Raw genomic sequence first — 16,808 nt, 5'->3', positions numbered from 1 at the left:
CACTAGAAAAAAGAATTACATGATAGAACACTGCTACAGTGACGTTTTGTGTTAATAATATAAATACATACGTAAGTTTTCGTCCATATTGTGTTATATTATGGACACAAACGTTACAACAACAGTGTAACCGTGACATATAAATTGTTCCCGTCACGAGAATATACTTCTTTTATACATATCTAAATTGAGTGAATAATTAAGGTTAAGGTAATTGTAAGAAAATATATCCGATGCAGGTAAGTCTTTTTCAAAATTAAATTAGTGTTGGTAAAAAGGTTAAGGGATCACATGATGACAGTAAAAAGGAATGTGAAAATTGGAAAGAAGAAAAGGACGGGGGAGTGGAGTGTGAGACATGCTTTGTGTGCCCAGGATTGGCAAAATCAGGAAAACGACAAAAGAAAACGTGGCTAAAGGTCCAAAAATAGGATCCCATAAAGTGGTATGGAGAGTTCAACTCTTCGGAAAGCAAAGATCCTCCCTTCCCCAACTTCCCTCCACCACAACCCGCCACGTGGGTTCACTTGGTTGGTATGTTTTTCAGAAGATACCTGGCCAGTTTGATACTCTTCTCTTCTGGGTGGGGGCTTCTTGATCCTTCTTCTGTCCTTTTCAGTTCCCCGAATGAAGATCGTGAATGTTAAGATGACCAAAAGGTTATGTTACGATCAATCACTTACTACTGTATATGTGATTTTTGAGTGTTATTGTGAAACACATACTTTATTACGTAAACTCTGGTTTATATAACATCAAAGTTGGTTCATTTGTAACCATAATAAAGTTCTCGTATGTTTTGTGTGTGTGTAACATCTCACATCGTCCAGGGAAGTGATCTTTAAATGTATATTCTCATCTCTACCTAGCACGAGACCTTTTGGGAGCTCACTAGCTTCGGGTTCCATCGAAACTCCGAAGTTAAGCGAGTAGTGCGTGAGAACACTCCCATGATGGGTGACCCACTGGGAAGTTCTCGTGTGAGTTCCCAGAAACAAAACCGTAAGGGCATGGTCGGGGCCCAAAGCGGACAATATCGTGCTACGGTGGAGTCGGGCCCGGAAAGTGGTCCTGCCCAGGGCGGGATGTGACAGTGTGTGTGTGTATGTATGTATGTATAATTAAGAAAGTATACAATTATAGATGGCTAAAACTCTCTAGGTTCATAGGGAAGTTATTGAAGTTATGTTTGACGAAATTTCAAGCTTAAATGTGAATAAGTTTAATTAGGTAATGTGAAATATGTGTATTTACTAAACTTTACACGTGAACAACCTGCTCCTTGACGTCGTACAAAAAAGTTAAGATTCGAGTACAAGCACTCTCAATCTCAAAACAAAGTTAAATACCAGGTGGAGTTGAAATGATATAATTCTAGTACATAACCTAGAACTCAACCGAACTGTCGTGGATAATGGTCCAACGTACTAGTAGTGTCATATAAAATAGGCCATTCGTTAAGGAACATTCGGCTCAAAAGATCTAATAGTGTCATATAAAATGGTAAGTTTTGGATCGATCGTCACATTAGGTTGTCACATTTGATCAAAAGTTGTAATGTAGGTAAAAAAAGGTATGAATCATAAATGCGTTGGTAATTTCTGACCATTGAGACATGTAAGCTCGATCAAGTATGTGAGTTTAGTTAGATTTTAATTATATGCAAGTGCATGATACGCATGATTGACGATGGCTAAAAATTTTCTGGTAGTCAATTCGATCAAGATTCATCTAAATCCAAAATTGGTAAGGTTTATGCTACAAGCAATCATTTGTGCACGTGATAGTGATTTTTGACTATTAATGCATGTGTAATCGATTATAGTTTATTACATATATGTATGTGAATAACGTTAGTAAAATTCTTTCAGAATGTCAATAGAATGCACAATCGATGGATAACTAGCAGTAAAAAACAACAAATAACAAATCTACATCACAATATGACACTAGATTTAAAAGTTAGTTGATAACCATTGGTTGTTCGTTGTTCGAACTGGACCCTTAAATGACAACAAAATTGATGAGTTACTAGTTACTCCCAACATTGAGAAAGAAATGCCACTAGATCAAAAATTAGTTGATAACCAATAGTTCTTGAACTCAAATGGCAACAAAATTGATGCACTACTAGTTCCTACTCACTAAGTGATGGATTTCCACGCAAATTCAATTATACGTATGAAAATTTTGAGTAGGAACACTTCAATCACAATATTCGTAAGACCTTTCTAAATAACATACATTTTTGTCCCATCAGTAGAACCAAATGTAAGAACTGCTTTAATAAAACAGTTCAATTACCCACCTACACTTGTGTAAATATCATCAAACTAAGGGCTGATTTGATATTGCTGTGCTTTGAAAAAAAAAACTACTTATGTTGTGCTGTGAGAATAAGTAGCTGTGAAATAAAGCAGCAGAGTATTTGGTAAACTTTTTTGTAAAAGTGCTTTTGGAAAAAAAAAAAAAAAACAGTATTTTAGTGTTTGGTAAACTTTTATGTAAAATATTTGTGACTGTGTAAAATGACCAAAAAGGGTATACTACTAAATGTGTCATTAATTTAATTTTCTTAACAAATATAGGTGAATTGCTAAATATACTTGCTTGATCTTAATGTACTCTTTTTCCCTACGATTAGGAGCATTTTTCCCACTAAATTTTTGCTACGTAACGAGATTTTGTTATTTTTTAATCCTTTTATTAGTATTTTATTATTATTAATTTAGATATTTTCCCCCATTAAAACCCTTTGCACCAAACTCATTGAAAAAGTCCAACTCCTAGAGAGTTCCCCATGAACGTGCATCTCTCCACTCTCCCTAAAAACCTCACCGACTTCACCAAAAAAATATGATTTTTTTTGTCCATCAATTTGCGTCCAAATCAAGGCACGAACCAACTACAAAGCCCACACTCTGCTGCTGCTACACACATCGAATTAGACACAGTCAAACCCAAATCATCAAATCTGCAACCTCTAGTTTAAAGCCATACCTGCAATCTCTGCCATCGAACCTAAATGAAGCTCGAATCGAATAAAGCCTGAATTGCTTGCAACTGCACCACGAATCTGAATCTCACAAACCTAGTTCGCATTCTAACGAAGTCCCAATTGGAGTTGCGGAGGCATATGCTTAGAGACGACGAGGTGTTGGAGACGGTCATGGAAGTTGGGTCACTATCGCCCACTCCGACGGTCGTGGATCGCCGTGTCAAGTTGAAAACGGGCGTTGACGATTTTGTCAATTTGCCCAATTTGATCTCCATGAGTCAGTTGATTTCAGGTCCTTTCCTTGGATGGTAACAATTACTAATTTGGTTTTTCGGGAACAAAAATTGCTGCTTTTATGTTTTTAATTAATTTATTTATCTTTTGAAGTTTGAGAATTTGGAACTGGTATGCAGGATGATTCGATCTTCAAACCCAGTAAGAAGGAGAAACGGAGGAGGGTATTTTTGAGATTGTGAAAGTTTCATTAAAATTCTACTGTTCACCTGCCTCTTGAAAAAAAAAAAAGCCGGTTTTGAGAAGCAACATTCTGCCACTTTTCAGCTTAAAATGACAGTGATTTTGAAAATAAGCAGAGTTACCAAACACAAATTTTGCTCAAACTTTTTTTCATTCCTATTTTTTTTTTAAGCACCTCAATGCTAAACTAGGACTAAGTTTTAGGTGAAAGTTGCCTGTAAGAATCAACCATGCGGAGTTATTCAAAAACATCTTACATAGTGTGCAGCCCATAACGTGTACGCGTAGCATATAATTCCTTCCCTATTCACCCAATTTTTGGTTTTGGGCCCAAAATCCAAGAAAGGTGTGCATCCAGAAGAACAATCCCCTCCAAAAGACCCACCAACCTAGGCGATGTACTTGCCAAAGTCAAATCATCATTATTTGATAATCACATCGTCACAAAATCACTCTCAAAATTTAATCTATGCTAAAACCCAAAACACTTTGAAACACGAGAGATTTTTCGGTGTGATTAAAAACAAATTGTACATCATGTGTTATTATACAATTAGTATGATATATATGTTAAAAAATTAATAACGTAAAAATAAAAGTTCTCATAACTTGTATGAAAAGATACAATGTATTATTCGTATTCCGATTATAATAAAAAATTTCTCCCCATAAGCACAGTGTGCTTCCTGTTTTACCCCTGCTAGGTTTGCACATGAAGAGGGGCTCATGTTAGCAAACAAATCTTATCTTAATCCAAACCCATCTGCCTTCTTATCCCTTCTCCCACTTCACTGCAATTCCTGATCCTCCTCCATTTTCCAATGGCATCATCAGATCAGACCTTCTTCCACAACTGCCTTATAGCTCTCTACCTCATAGCTCCCCCAACCTTCATCTCCCTCCGCTTCCTCCAAGCACCCTACGGCAAGCACCGCCGCCCGGGGTGGGGCCCCACAATGTCCCCGCCCCTCGCCTGGTTCCTCATGGAATCCCCAACTCTCTGGCTAACCCTCCTCCTCTTCCCCTCCGGCCGCCACTCCTCCAACCCAAAAGCCCTTTTGCTCATCACCCCCTTTCTCTTCCACTATTTCCACCGCACCTGCCTTTACCCCCTCCGCCTCCACCGCAACACCGCCAGTTCCAAATCCTCCGCCGGCGGTTTTCCGGTGAGTGTGGCGGCAATGGCATTTGGTTTCAACCTTTTGAATGCGTATCTACAGGGCAGGTGGGTTTCTGAGTACAAAGATTATGAATCTGACGGGTGGTTTTGGTGGCGGTTTATGGGTGGGTTGGCGGTGTTTGGTTATGGCATGGGTGTAAATATATGGTCTGATAGCGTCCTTGTGGGGTTGAAAAAAGAGGGTGGGGGGTATAAAGTGCCGAAAGGAGGGTGGTTTGAGTTGGTGAGCTGCCCAAACTACTATGGGGAGATTGTGGAGTGGGTAGGATGGGCAGTGATGACGTGGTCCTGGGTAGGGCTGGGGTTTTTTCTTTACACGTGTGCAAACTTGGTGCCTAGGGCACGTGCGAATCACCGGTGGTATTTGGAGAAGTTTGGGGAGGATTATCCCAAGGGTAGAAAAGCTGTCATCCCATTCTTGTATTGAAAGGCCTTTGAGTTGATCTAAAAAACTAATTGAAGGGCTTTTTTTTCGCTTATTGGTATTATTGTTGTACTTTCTTTGTCAATGTGAATGCGTTCAAGCGTTAATTAGTTAATAGGACTCTAATAATTTGTTGGCGCTCACTTTCTAGTACATCTCACGTATAGAATCGATCATTTTTTAGATCACCATTCAAATAAAATCCCAACAAAAGTTCGCTCAAATTGAAATGGGGACGGACACAATCTTGAAAATAACAAAATGTTCACATCAATGAATAAATGACTGAACGATTTTTAATTTGGGAGGAGATTTATGAGGATGATATCGGATGAAACCTGAAGAAAAAAAAAAATTAACAGTTTAAATCATGAGGTTAGAATGTGGACTTGGCACAAACAATGATTGACAGTAGTCACTAAAATTAGTTGTACGAAATGAGATTGATAAAGGGTGGATATTGCCTTTACCAATCTCACTAGTCACTTAGAGATCTTTATTCACCTTATTCTGTACAACTAATGTTAATGACTTTGTCAACTTTCTTATAGTGATTTGAAGTGGTAATCAAAATGAATGATAATCCACAATATTCCTTCTTCAGTGACAAAATTGGATATAAAGGTAGGTTACTAAGGCATTTCGGAATAATTTGAGTAAGTGTCGGAATCAAATAACCTGAATTTGATATGTATAACACTATTAGTACACTAATGTGAGTTCAATATATTGATCACTCGCATGAGTTTAATATACCACTCATGAGTTCAATGTTGGTATCACACTCAAATTTTCCTACCCATGTAAGAGTGTGATTTCTATGAATTCAATATGTTAGTATCTCACTCACTTTTTCATTTATCCGGCCTATTGTAAAAGGGCTAAAAACACAATATCTTGTAAGTTTTTTTACGGTAAAAATGTGGAAAGTAAAATTCATCTCCAACGAACAAAACGTTGACGGGAAAAAGAGGAATCAAACCATCTTGGACATGGATGTATGACTGAATGCGATATTTCGAGAGAATAAACTCAAATTGATCTGAGTCAAACGAAACTTGGTTCTCAAGCAATCAGATAGCAGCCTACGTATGCTTCGGAACAAGAATTTCGCTGCGGCCAATATGTATGGTGACCGTGATCCGCTTCTGCCGTCACAATATTGACCAGAGCGAGATTCTTGTTCCGAAGAAGAGTAGAAGAGTTCAATGAAAGAAAATCTTGAACAGCAAAAGATCTATTCAGCACTGCAACTCAGGCATATTGCCTTGAAGATAAAAGCAGGAGGGGTTAAAGAAAGAGAAGTATCGAAAACGATTTATTAGCCTCCCCACACAATCTATACAGAGCGATCCGAATCTATAAAAAGAGAAACTCAAATTATTTGGTGTCTATTTATAGAAACAGAAATTGCACTTAATTGAAAAAAATAGAGGGAAAAATAAAAAAAAAACAAATAGATTATAGAAACCTAATATAAAAGTTCAGGCAGAAAACTATGGAGCTAAGATGTGTCTCCTTGTTCCTCGAAAAGGCAAAACTTTTACGCTATTGCAAGATGTCAACAGATGCTAAAAGGCAGTTCACAACAGCTTAAGGTTACCCCATTTGTCCACGTTTGGCACTTCCATCTGTTTCGAACAAGATCCTCTTCCGGGCACCATATCAGCAAACAAGCCGACTAAAAGAGAAGTACTGCAGAAAATCATAAGCTAATGAGTGTAAATCGAAAAGGCAGACTCCCCAATAAAGAACATGTCGAACTACAACTGAAACAGTATAATCCACTCAGTTCTGATCATGCATACCCTTAAAAATTGTTATTTCATAATTCAGAGAGGAAACATATCAAATGATAAGCATAAAGGAAAATGTAGTGCCTCACTCATTAAAGAATGGGAAAGTAGATGAACTCACATTAACTGAAGGTGCGATTTGCACCCACTACTCTAGATGCATCGAAGGAGAAAGAATCTTCATCGTCCTTCTTCAGACTTCCATTCGATCCAACACTTTGGGAAATCTCGGCCTTCAGCTTCTCATGCTTCTCTTTTAAATTTGAAGATTCCACAGCTGCTGCTAAGCTTTGTTTGATTTGTTGCTCCAATGCCACGATTCTATTTTTGGCTGCTGAATCGGGTGTTTTCCCTGCCTTTGCTATCTCTAACTTCAGTAGCTCAATTTTGTCCTTCAGGTCTGTCGAATTGACAACACTTTCAATTCTCTCATTAATCTCTCCATTCAATTCTTCGATCTTGTTCTTAACTTCTGAGGGCAAAGTTTGCTCAACTGGGTCTTTTGCTTTTAATTCAACATCCAAACCCAATGACTTGAGGACATCAATAAATTCAAACTCCAACTCTTTCTTCAATTCCACGATTTTCTCCTTCAGGCTGGAATCCAAATCATCAAATTTAGACACCCCAGAGTTTTCAACCTCAAACCTAAGTGCCACAACCTGCTCCTTAACATCTTCCTGATCCATGATCTCGCTGAATTTCTTGTTAACTTCCTGCTTCAGTTTTGCAGCCTTCTTGTTGCTCTCTGCAAGATCATATGCTTTTGATAATTCCTTCAACATGTCGAGTTTATATTTTAGGTCTTCATAATTAGGAGCCGTCAGCAGCCCCTTGTTGAATTCCTCCCTAAGCTTATCAAGCTTTGCTTTTAGAGCTGGATGCAGGAGTTGGTTCTGTGCATTTACTTTTGCAAATTCTTCTCGCAATGTGGCAAACCTCTCTTTCAAGCCCAAGGCTTTAACTGCCTCAGAAAATTCAGTATCCACCTCCTTTCTCAGTTTTTCTATCGTCTTAGTCAGTGGCACCAATGGAGGCTCATTAGAAGATTCCTTGGCTTTCAAGATTTGCTGTTTTACCTTTTCAACCTCACCCTCCAAATCTACAACCGGAGTCTTCACATGGACAGGCTCCTCTTTTGGTTTCATGTTCTTTTTCTTCTTTGGATCTATAGGAATTCCTTCTTGGAACCCACCAATTTTCCGGAACTTCATCATGCGATGCTTTAGTAATGCTTCTGTGTCCAACTTATGGAGCTCCTGAACATAACCAAAGACATAAGTTAGAATATGATAGTGTAAATTTAGTTTTTGTCGAAGAGAAGTCACTTACATCCATTTCTTTGTTAATTGCATTTTTGATCTGTTGAGAGGTCCATGCAGGATCCGCATGCGCGCCGCCAAGCGGCTCCTGTTAAAGGGAAACAAAATTGAATCTTTAGATACCACATTAGCAACACATAAAATTTGCATAAATCAGGGAATGTTCTTTCTTGGAATGTCAATGTTTCCAATGAGATAGGGTAAGCTGGGATAAAGAAACAAAGAAAACAAGTGAATTTGAGTAAAAGAATCTGTATCAGGTTCCCGCCAAAGGCAAAATAATAGAAAAGTTTATGCCAGACTGACAAAATTGAACAAAGATTAACAAGAAAAGAAAATTCATAGCTAGGAATGACCTTTTCTAATATATCAACGATTCCAATGACAAGGACGAGTTTGATAAAGGAACAAAGGAATATTATCAAGCACACCCCAAAGAACACCGCAGAATTTTTTTAAACAACAATGTCATCAAGCTACCATGTTTCTTCGAGATATCCGCATTCTTAAAATAAAAGAAACATATAGCAAGCTAAAATGGTGGGATTTGCAAAACATACAGGGATGATTCCATCTGCAATTTGCAGCTTGCACAACTCAGTTGCAGTAATTTTCAGCTTTTCAGCAGCCTACAGAAAAACGTAAGTTTTAATAGTCTATAATCAACTAATCAATTAAAGATAGCCAATGGTAAATTTTGCGTAGACCTTTGGAGAAGCTTTAGAACTCTTCCACAAGATTGCTGCGCATGCTTCTGGACTAAAAATAAGAAGAAAAGAGAAAACCCAAAAAGACAATAAGTTATTTTGATGCTTAATGGAACGTAAAAAGAAAAACAAGCCGTAAATAAATCGCTAATCTCCTTATATATAGAACTCAATATATCTCAGATTAATCTGGATATATGGCATGCCTACAGTCTTTGCCTCCTTCCAGGGAAGTGACCCCTTTAGAGATATATCTTACACAGTTAGTATACCTAGTACTCTGTACACCACCACATGAGAATCATCTGGTGACTCAAACAATGAAGAAAAGACGAGCAGATTTCAATTTGAACAACTTCCCCAAGAAACTGAACCAGACAAAACCAAATCCAAATTACCTGGCAACATAGAAAACTGCATTTTCAAGCATTAGTAATGTATTAGCACAGCCAATGGCAAGGGCACCACCAGAGCCACCTTCTCCCATGACAATAGAGACAATAGGTACTTTCAGACCAAACATAGTCCGCAAGTTGTGAGCTATGGCTTCACCCTGAATGTTTGTAAAACAAACAAATTATATGACCTAGTACAAAATCTAAATACAAACCATTTGGAATTTAAAGTACAACTATGACATACTTGGCCCAGTTCCTCAGATTTAAGGTCTGCATATGCACCAGGGGTATCGATGAAAGTAACAATTGGGAAACCATGGTGATCTGCATAGTACATCATGCGCAAAGCTTTCCGGTAACTGCATGTTGATAGCATTCCAAATATTAAACTTCGTAAAGCAGATTAAGTTGGACATGAAAGCTAATTTTATATCTTATCAAATGCACAATTATCTGTCATTTTGCGTACCCGTGAGGAGTAGGCATCCCAAAGTTACGCATAATATTCTCCTTCGTATTTCTACCTTTCTGGTGACCCATGAACATATACCTTCTACCATCTATAGTTCCTATACCAGTGACAATAGCAGGATCATCATACCCTGCTCGGTCCCCATGAAGCTCTACAAACTGTATAAGTTAAAATAAAGAAACCATTTAGTGTGCAATTATTTCCACCACTTGCAAGCCCACTAATTGACTCATTTTTTCAAAAAGGGAAGTTTAGGATCAAATTGTATACAGAAAGTCCGTAAGCATGTAAAGAAATCAGTATCAGACCTTATCAGTAATGTTAAACACATGGTCAAGGAAAGTTGGTCTGTTAGGATGTCGTGCAATATTCACGCGTTGTATAGGAGTCAGATTCGTATATAAATCCTTTAAAGCCTGAAATCAAAAGATGTAGGTCCGGAGAAAACATCAGAACCAGAATCGGACAGGAATCAAAATATGTACATTAGCTACTAATTCTATAACTGAACAAGAACCATGCATTTATTCATCAAACCTGGTTGTATTTATTCTCCAGTGAAATAATTTGATCACTGAAGTCCAGCCCAGTTTCGTTCGCCATCTTCCGCACCTGTGATCAATAAAGGTCTCATTAAAACAAAGCATGACAATTTGTCAAACAAACAAAAAAACTTAAACCAGCTAGAAGGCTTACATCAATGATCTTCTTTTCGATATCAACAAGCGGCTTCTCAAACGGCAAAGTAACCGGCTTGGGCTTCTCCTTCAACGGCTTGAAGTGAGAGAGATGAGTGAGGACTCCACCTTTGACATTCGGATCGGGATCCTCAGGCCATGGGTACTCGTGCTTCTTCACCTTCCTGAGCTTGGCGGCCAACACAACGTTCCTCCTCATGCCCAACCGCACCTTCCCTAAAGCTCTCAACGGAAAACCGCTGACGCCATTACTGGAGCTCCGGAAAAGATCCGAAGCGGTGCTTGTTCCAGCAAACGCCAGTGGAGAATGAGATATCGAAGCCATTCTCCGAACCCGAAGGCTAATTCCTCCAAGTTACACACTGATCTCGCCAATAAGATCAACGATTTCCAAATCCAAGATTATCTAGAACAAAAAGTACCAATCCATAGTTTCTGATTCTAATTAGCAGCTCCCCGCCAAAACAAAATCCACATAATTAAACTTAAAAAACTTTAAAATCGAACTAATTGAGCTGATTTTCCATGATTTCAACGGCAAGATACAAACCTTCTCCCCCAAAACCCAATCATTCCTCCATTTTCCAGTAATCAAGCAGAAAAAAATAATCGAAAACGAAAAAAATGAACCAAATATTCAACATGCATGAAACAAAAAACCCAATTCAAGTGTTCCAATTGATAGAGATAGTGAGAAATGAAACAAACAGCTAAAATTTTCTCGGGAAAATCGAACTTTACCGGAAAGTAGCTGATTGGAGATCGCGCAGAGAGAGGATGATCCGAAAGAGAATGGGGGCGGAGAGAGATGAACGAGTGTTATTATTGGCAATGCGAGGGAGGAGAGGGAGAGAGAGGAGAGAGAAATGGCGCTTCGTGGAGATCGCCAAGGAGAGCGACGCAGTTTTCGTTTGGGATTTTCTTAAGAGCCGAGCGTGCGTGTGTGAATTGGGCGATACTTCTTAAGACTTCCGAGTTGGGAGGGAGTTGACTCAGTGGGGGAGGGACCTGGTTCGAGTTAGGAAAATTATAAATAAATAGCCAGCATTTTTCGGTTTGGCCGTTGAGGGGAGAGAGGATTCTGAGGCAAGTGTGGTTCTGGCTCTTGCGCACGTGACTTGGGGCTCGATGCCGTCGATGTTCAAACTCCTAGGGCTACACTCCTGAGTTTGGTTAAACCATATGATGGGTAGTTTAATTTAGTATTGAATTTGATATTCACGAAATTCAAATCTAAGACATCTCACTTTCAAGTGAAGATGAATCATTAGAAGAACGGTACAATGGATATATGAATGAATCTATTGTGCATTCCTTTTACCCATGGCCCTTGGGCGTATGATAATAGTAAATGTGAAGGCGATGGTCAAGACTTTGTATATGTAAAAAGGTTTTTCACACGTTCAAAATAGATACATGAATGTATTGTGCATTCCTTTTACCCTTGGCCCTTGGGCATATGATAATAGTAAATGTGAAGGCGATGGTCAAGACTTTGTATATGTAAAAATGTTTTTCACACGTTCAAAATAGATGAAAACTAAATATCAATTTTATTTTAAAAACGATTGTGATTTTTATTTTATAGGTGATGCACATTTATCATATTATGTGATCGCATATACCCACAATGTGTTACAAACCTTTTGACTCGTTTAGTAGTACTTCTATAAAGATAAAGATGTCATTGTTTGATATAAAGAGTTCATAAGGTGTTTAGATTCTAAAGGCACATTAGTGTTTAGATTCCAATAACAAATAAAATGCATGTTTGATCCTTAATATTCATGCAAAGTGTTACAATTAAGCCTCCAAGAAGTCACACAAGAACCTTTCAGACAATCAACAAGAACGCTAAGAGTCCCTCGCAATACAATCCGCTTGAATCCAACAACAACATGCTTCTAATAAAAACATTTTCTCCATAACGCTCTGTGTCTAAAAGTGCTTTGTGGGTGAGTATTCACAAAGCCACCCTAAATAGTGTAAATTAAGACATAAAACAAAGACAAGAAGATGGACCAGATATTGCCAGCCGGCCCCTCCAAATTCCAAATGAGCAGGAAATGGCGTGACGTGAGTGGAAAATATTGGAACCTCCCTCTCTAATTCTTATCGTTGTTAGGTTATAGGTTGTTGGTTGGTGGGCGGTCCCATGCTATTGGTGTTAACAAATAACAAGCAACAAATTTCTCCTCATACACAACAAGAACTTCTACAATATCATGGCATAGAAACGAAGCTCGAAAGGAAAAGTAAATGGAGGGTTAAAAATAAGTGAAGAAAAAAAAAATGAGAATATGAGGATGTCACAACCAACTAAAAATTGGAGTTCATCATGAAAGATGAGATAATGGTAGTTGTTAACTTGTTATCATAGTGAATGAAATAATCTATAATTTGATTAATTTTTTGTAAGGATGGTTTTTTATTCTTTATTTTGTTACATTGGAGGTTTCGAATCCTGAATCTAGCATACTCTTACTTATTACCTAACTCATTATCACCGCTACACTAACCTCAATGACTTTAGCAGCTTGACTCCTAACTGGCTTATTGCATTGCACATTGTTGGGCTAGTTGAGATGTAGGTTTCGTTGAGCAGTGCTGAGTTTAGCTAATATGACGGTGTATGAGTGGTAATTAAGTTGTATTCGTCGACATGCTGCATTGAACTGTCAGCTCATACCCCGCTTTAGTAATGCATCAAAAAAAGTTTTGTACGCGTCATGGGTTGGGCTACCTACTGAAAATGAATGTTGCCTCTCATCGTCCCCCGCGGTACCGGCGTCAAAGAGGAATGCTACCTGAAGCATGAGGTTTACCATGCATGCACAAATACTTTCCTCAAAGAGAGGAGAGAAGGAAAATGAGGGATAAAATGGAAAACGATTAAAAAGCCGAGGCCCAATCTGTTTATAGGCGGGACTGGGCTACCTGTGCGTAGGAAATTAAAAAGCCAAGGCCCAAACTACAAACGGCTTCGTCTCACAGACTACGACGCCGTTTCAACCCCCACGCATTTACTTTATCCGGTCTCAGCCTTCACATCCATCCACTGGTCGTCGTCCCGGAGCAGCTTTCTCCATGGCAGAGTCAATTCTCGAGCAGCTAAGGAATGGAACTGCTCGGTTCGAGCTCGCCGCCTCCCCAGTCCTTTCAATTTCAACTTCCAATTCTCCGGTGAACCCAACGGCGTCGTTTGGGGACCACAGCCACCGGTTCTTCGCTAGAATTGGACCGCCGCTGTTAATTTCCCACTCTATTTTTCAGCATTTCGTCGTTTTTAGATTTTCGTTTAATTTTGTTTGACTTCATAAGAATTAAACCCTAAAGTTCGTACCTTTTCGTTTTTACAGAGGCAGAGGATCGTCGGCGATGAAGAAAGTTGAACGTTTTTCGGTTCAGAAAGTTACCGGCGACGGACGCTGTTTATTTCGTGCTCTGGTATTTTCTGATTTTTTTACATTTCAGACTTACAACCAGTAAAAGTAAATTTCTTCACTGTCTATATTTTAGACTACTCTAATGTACTGGAAGGGGATTCAAACTTAGGTGGGGGCGGGCGCATTATCCTGAACGTCCGCTAAAAGCCTAAAACTAGTAAATTTTAAGCTCTATCCCTTTCTCTCAAAGTTCTCAAATTTATTCAGGTGAAAGGAATGGCTTTGAATAAAGGGGTTCCTCTTAGCCCAAGGCAAGAGAAAGATGATGCAGGTATATGCTGGATTTTTACACAAAACTTCTCAATTTCAATGTGGATTTCAAGGATTTGGAACTTATCCAATGAACGTCAAGAAAAGAATTGTCGAATTTGTTTGAATTTATTATATCAAACAAAATGCTCGATAAATTGGTTGCAAGGAGAATGTTTAGGACTGGTATAGGTTGCACTAATGTTTGGTTTGGAATTTTATTCTTATTATTTTTGGTGGGCAAACTGGCAATTGAGAATGACCAAGTATTGTGAATTCATAGACGAACTACGGATGGCTGTGAAAGAGGTTATATGCGAAGATGAGGAAGAGCGTGTTAAGTATGAACCTGCTCTGGTTGCAATCACCGTCGATGAGTCCTTAAAGCGGTAAATCTCTATCATTTTTTTTCACTACAGAAGCGGTTTCAGGTTTTGTTCTTCTGGCAGGTGCCTTGGTATGTCGTTATAATGGAAATGGGGTGTGCTATCCACACACCTCTTGTTAATTTCTGTCCTTTGATCTTCTTTAATTCATTCGATCCGACGGCCAAAAATTAAAACGGTGTGTGAGAAGTAAAAAGGGATGTGTGAAAATCACACCCCAATGGAAATTAATCTCCTATATTTGTAAATGTCTTTCCGCAGTTACTGCCAGCGCATCAATAGACCAGATTTCTGGGGAGGAGAGTCCGAGCTGCTGGTCAGTCAGATTTCTTGATCAGACTATTTCATTTCTAACACTTTGTCGCTGTGTATGTATTATAGAAATAGTATCATTGATTGTCAGCTGTAGATATTATCAATCAAGTTTTGTTTTAGGTGGTATCTGAAGTTATCTAATCATTGTAATTTAGCCTTCAATTAAAGGCTTATAGTCCCCAATAGATGGAGGGAGTTGATGTTTTAAACCAAATGCTATAATTCATATTTGTTGCTGTAATTCATTTCTCGCAGTTGTTTATGTGAATGTTGAGTTCTCTTTCTCTCTCTCACTCTATCCTGCGCGTTTTGTGTGACCTATCACCCTCTTCAATACTGCAGGTTCTGTCAAAGTTATGTGGGCAGCCAATCACTGTTTACATACCGGAGCATGAGGTATATTTCTCACTTAGAATTCTTATCTTTATTGATGCCAATGTGTCTTTTATAGTTTTGGAGATAACTCAAAACTAACATAAGAAAAGATCCAAATCATTGACTTGCTAACTATTTGTGCACAGAGCATCTTCATTCATTTCTTTCCCCACCTTATAACCCAATATATAATCTTCTTACGTTGGCATTTGGATATTGTTATAAGGGTGGAGATCGTTGGCATTGCACATTTTCTTAGTGTGTGTTTATATATCTATTCTAGCAGCGCGTTTTCTCTTCAATTAATCGGATTGTGACATTTACTGTGTTTTAGTTGTGATCTGTTGGTTCAAATAACTTGCAGCATACAAGTGGTGGACGGGGTTCTGGTTTCATTCCGATTGCAGAATATGGAAGCGAGTTTACTAAAGGTTCTAGAAACAAAAAGCCCAGAAAGGTTGTGAGACTCCTATACAGTGGCAGGAACCATTATGATCTGCTTGTATGAGAGAGAGAGAGAGAGAGAGAGAGAGAGAGATGCATTTTGTTGTTGTATAACTATCAAGATAGATTTAGAATTGAATACAAACTGTATTTTTGTTTTAATTTAATAGCAATGTGTCTTCTTTAGTTTGCCACACAAAATTTCGGTTCTTTGACATTTTCGGTTGAGTTACCAAACCGAAACCAGCCCTGTGTACCATATGGCCAAGTCCCTAGTGCTTTCTTTTGAAAGTTCAAAAAGATTAAAGTGCTCAAAACTAAATTAAAATTTAAAGAGGCGAGTGCGAAGACGGTTATAGAAGTTCAAAAAGCATCGGCAAATTTTTTCCATTTTACAAAGAGGAATGGTAGGGGTAATTGTCGAAACGTGCATGAGTGATTGTTAGTCGTAAATATATGTAAATTTCTCATGTGAGTACATATTAATAGTTGAGAGTTGTTTGTCAGAGCATAACCACATTTATATCATATTATTGGCTTTCAAAACATAAATAATTAAAAAGGTAAAAAAATGGGTGACGTAAATTATTGCTGAAATGTTTTTTAAAAGCAGTTTTATGAAAAAATTGAGGCTAAAATTGTGTTTGGAAAATGGAAAAAAGTGCCATTTTTTAAAATTATGAGTCCAAAATAGCAAAAAACAAAAGAAATTTTACATCTATTTCTGAAAACAACGTTCTTTTCACGACACAACAACTCCAAACTAACCCTTAATTACTTACTTTAATTGAATCAAAGCCAACAGGATCCTCTCCGGATCCTTTTGGTGAGGATCTTAGGGGATCCTTTTGGTGAGGATCTTGGGGATTCGTGAATCATGTCCGTTCATCGTATATCGTACGGTTAATTTTTGTCAAGTACTGTTTGTGTTTAATTTTAAATAAAAATATTTAAAATAATTTCTGATCGTACGATGTATGATGAATAAACATAATTCACGAATTTCTAAATCTTTACAAAGAGAATCTGACGATGATCCGGAATTGAATCAAAGTACAAAATACATTGACATATTTGGGTCCTTGAAATGAATTGGATTTAGATCTTCCTTCCCACTTTGA

General features: G+C 38.2%; 3 protein-coding genes across 3 annotated transcripts; 2 read left to right on the top strand and 1 right to left on the bottom strand.

Annotated features, from left to right (window-relative positions):
* Positions 1-4,128: 4,128 nt before the first annotated feature.
* LOC137723550 (steroid 5-alpha-reductase DET2) lies at positions 4,129-5,173 on the top strand. The gene has a single exon (XM_068462747.1). The coding sequence runs from the start codon at positions 4,297-4,299 to the stop codon at positions 5,080-5,082; it is 786 nt and encodes a 261-aa protein (XP_068318848.1). The 5' UTR covers positions 4,129-4,296; the 3' UTR covers positions 5,083-5,173.
* Positions 5,174-6,421: 1,248 nt separating this feature from the next.
* LOC137722480 (acetyl-coenzyme A carboxylase carboxyl transferase subunit alpha, chloroplastic-like) lies at positions 6,422-11,481 on the bottom strand. Its single transcript, XM_068461489.1, has 12 exons — positions 11,214-11,481; positions 10,471-10,878; positions 10,312-10,386; positions 10,083-10,190; positions 9,772-9,932; positions 9,547-9,661; positions 9,303-9,457; positions 8,905-8,956; positions 8,758-8,826; positions 8,208-8,285; positions 6,997-8,134; positions 6,422-6,774 (listed from the first exon to the last, which is right to left on the bottom strand). Exons 2-11 carry the CDS (start codon positions 10,795-10,797, stop codon positions 6,998-7,000), a joined length of 2,277 nt encoding a protein of 758 aa, XP_068317590.1. The 5' UTR covers positions 10,798-10,878; positions 11,214-11,481; the 3' UTR covers positions 6,422-6,774; position 6,997.
* A 2,027-nt stretch (positions 11,482-13,508) lies between these two features.
* Positions 13,509-15,849, top strand: LOC137722960 (OVARIAN TUMOR DOMAIN-containing deubiquitinating enzyme 3). Its single transcript, XM_068462095.1, has 7 exons — positions 13,509-13,720; positions 13,832-13,919; positions 14,126-14,189; positions 14,451-14,556; positions 14,815-14,869; positions 15,211-15,264; positions 15,608-15,849. The coding sequence occupies exons 1-7, from the start codon at positions 13,560-13,562 to the stop codon at positions 15,749-15,751; spliced, it is 672 nt and encodes a 223-aa protein (XP_068318196.1). The 5' UTR covers positions 13,509-13,559; the 3' UTR covers positions 15,752-15,849.
* The last annotated feature ends 959 nt before the right edge of the window (positions 15,850-16,808 follow it).

Source organism: Pyrus communis, chromosome 17 (assembly GCF_963583255.1).
Source record: "Pyrus communis chromosome 17, drPyrComm1.1, whole genome shotgun sequence".
Lineage (NCBI taxonomy): Eukaryota > Viridiplantae > Streptophyta > Magnoliopsida > Rosales > Rosaceae > Pyrus > Pyrus communis.
Note: the sequence above shows the minus strand (reverse complement) of the source record. Positions and strands in the feature narration are given on the sequence as shown.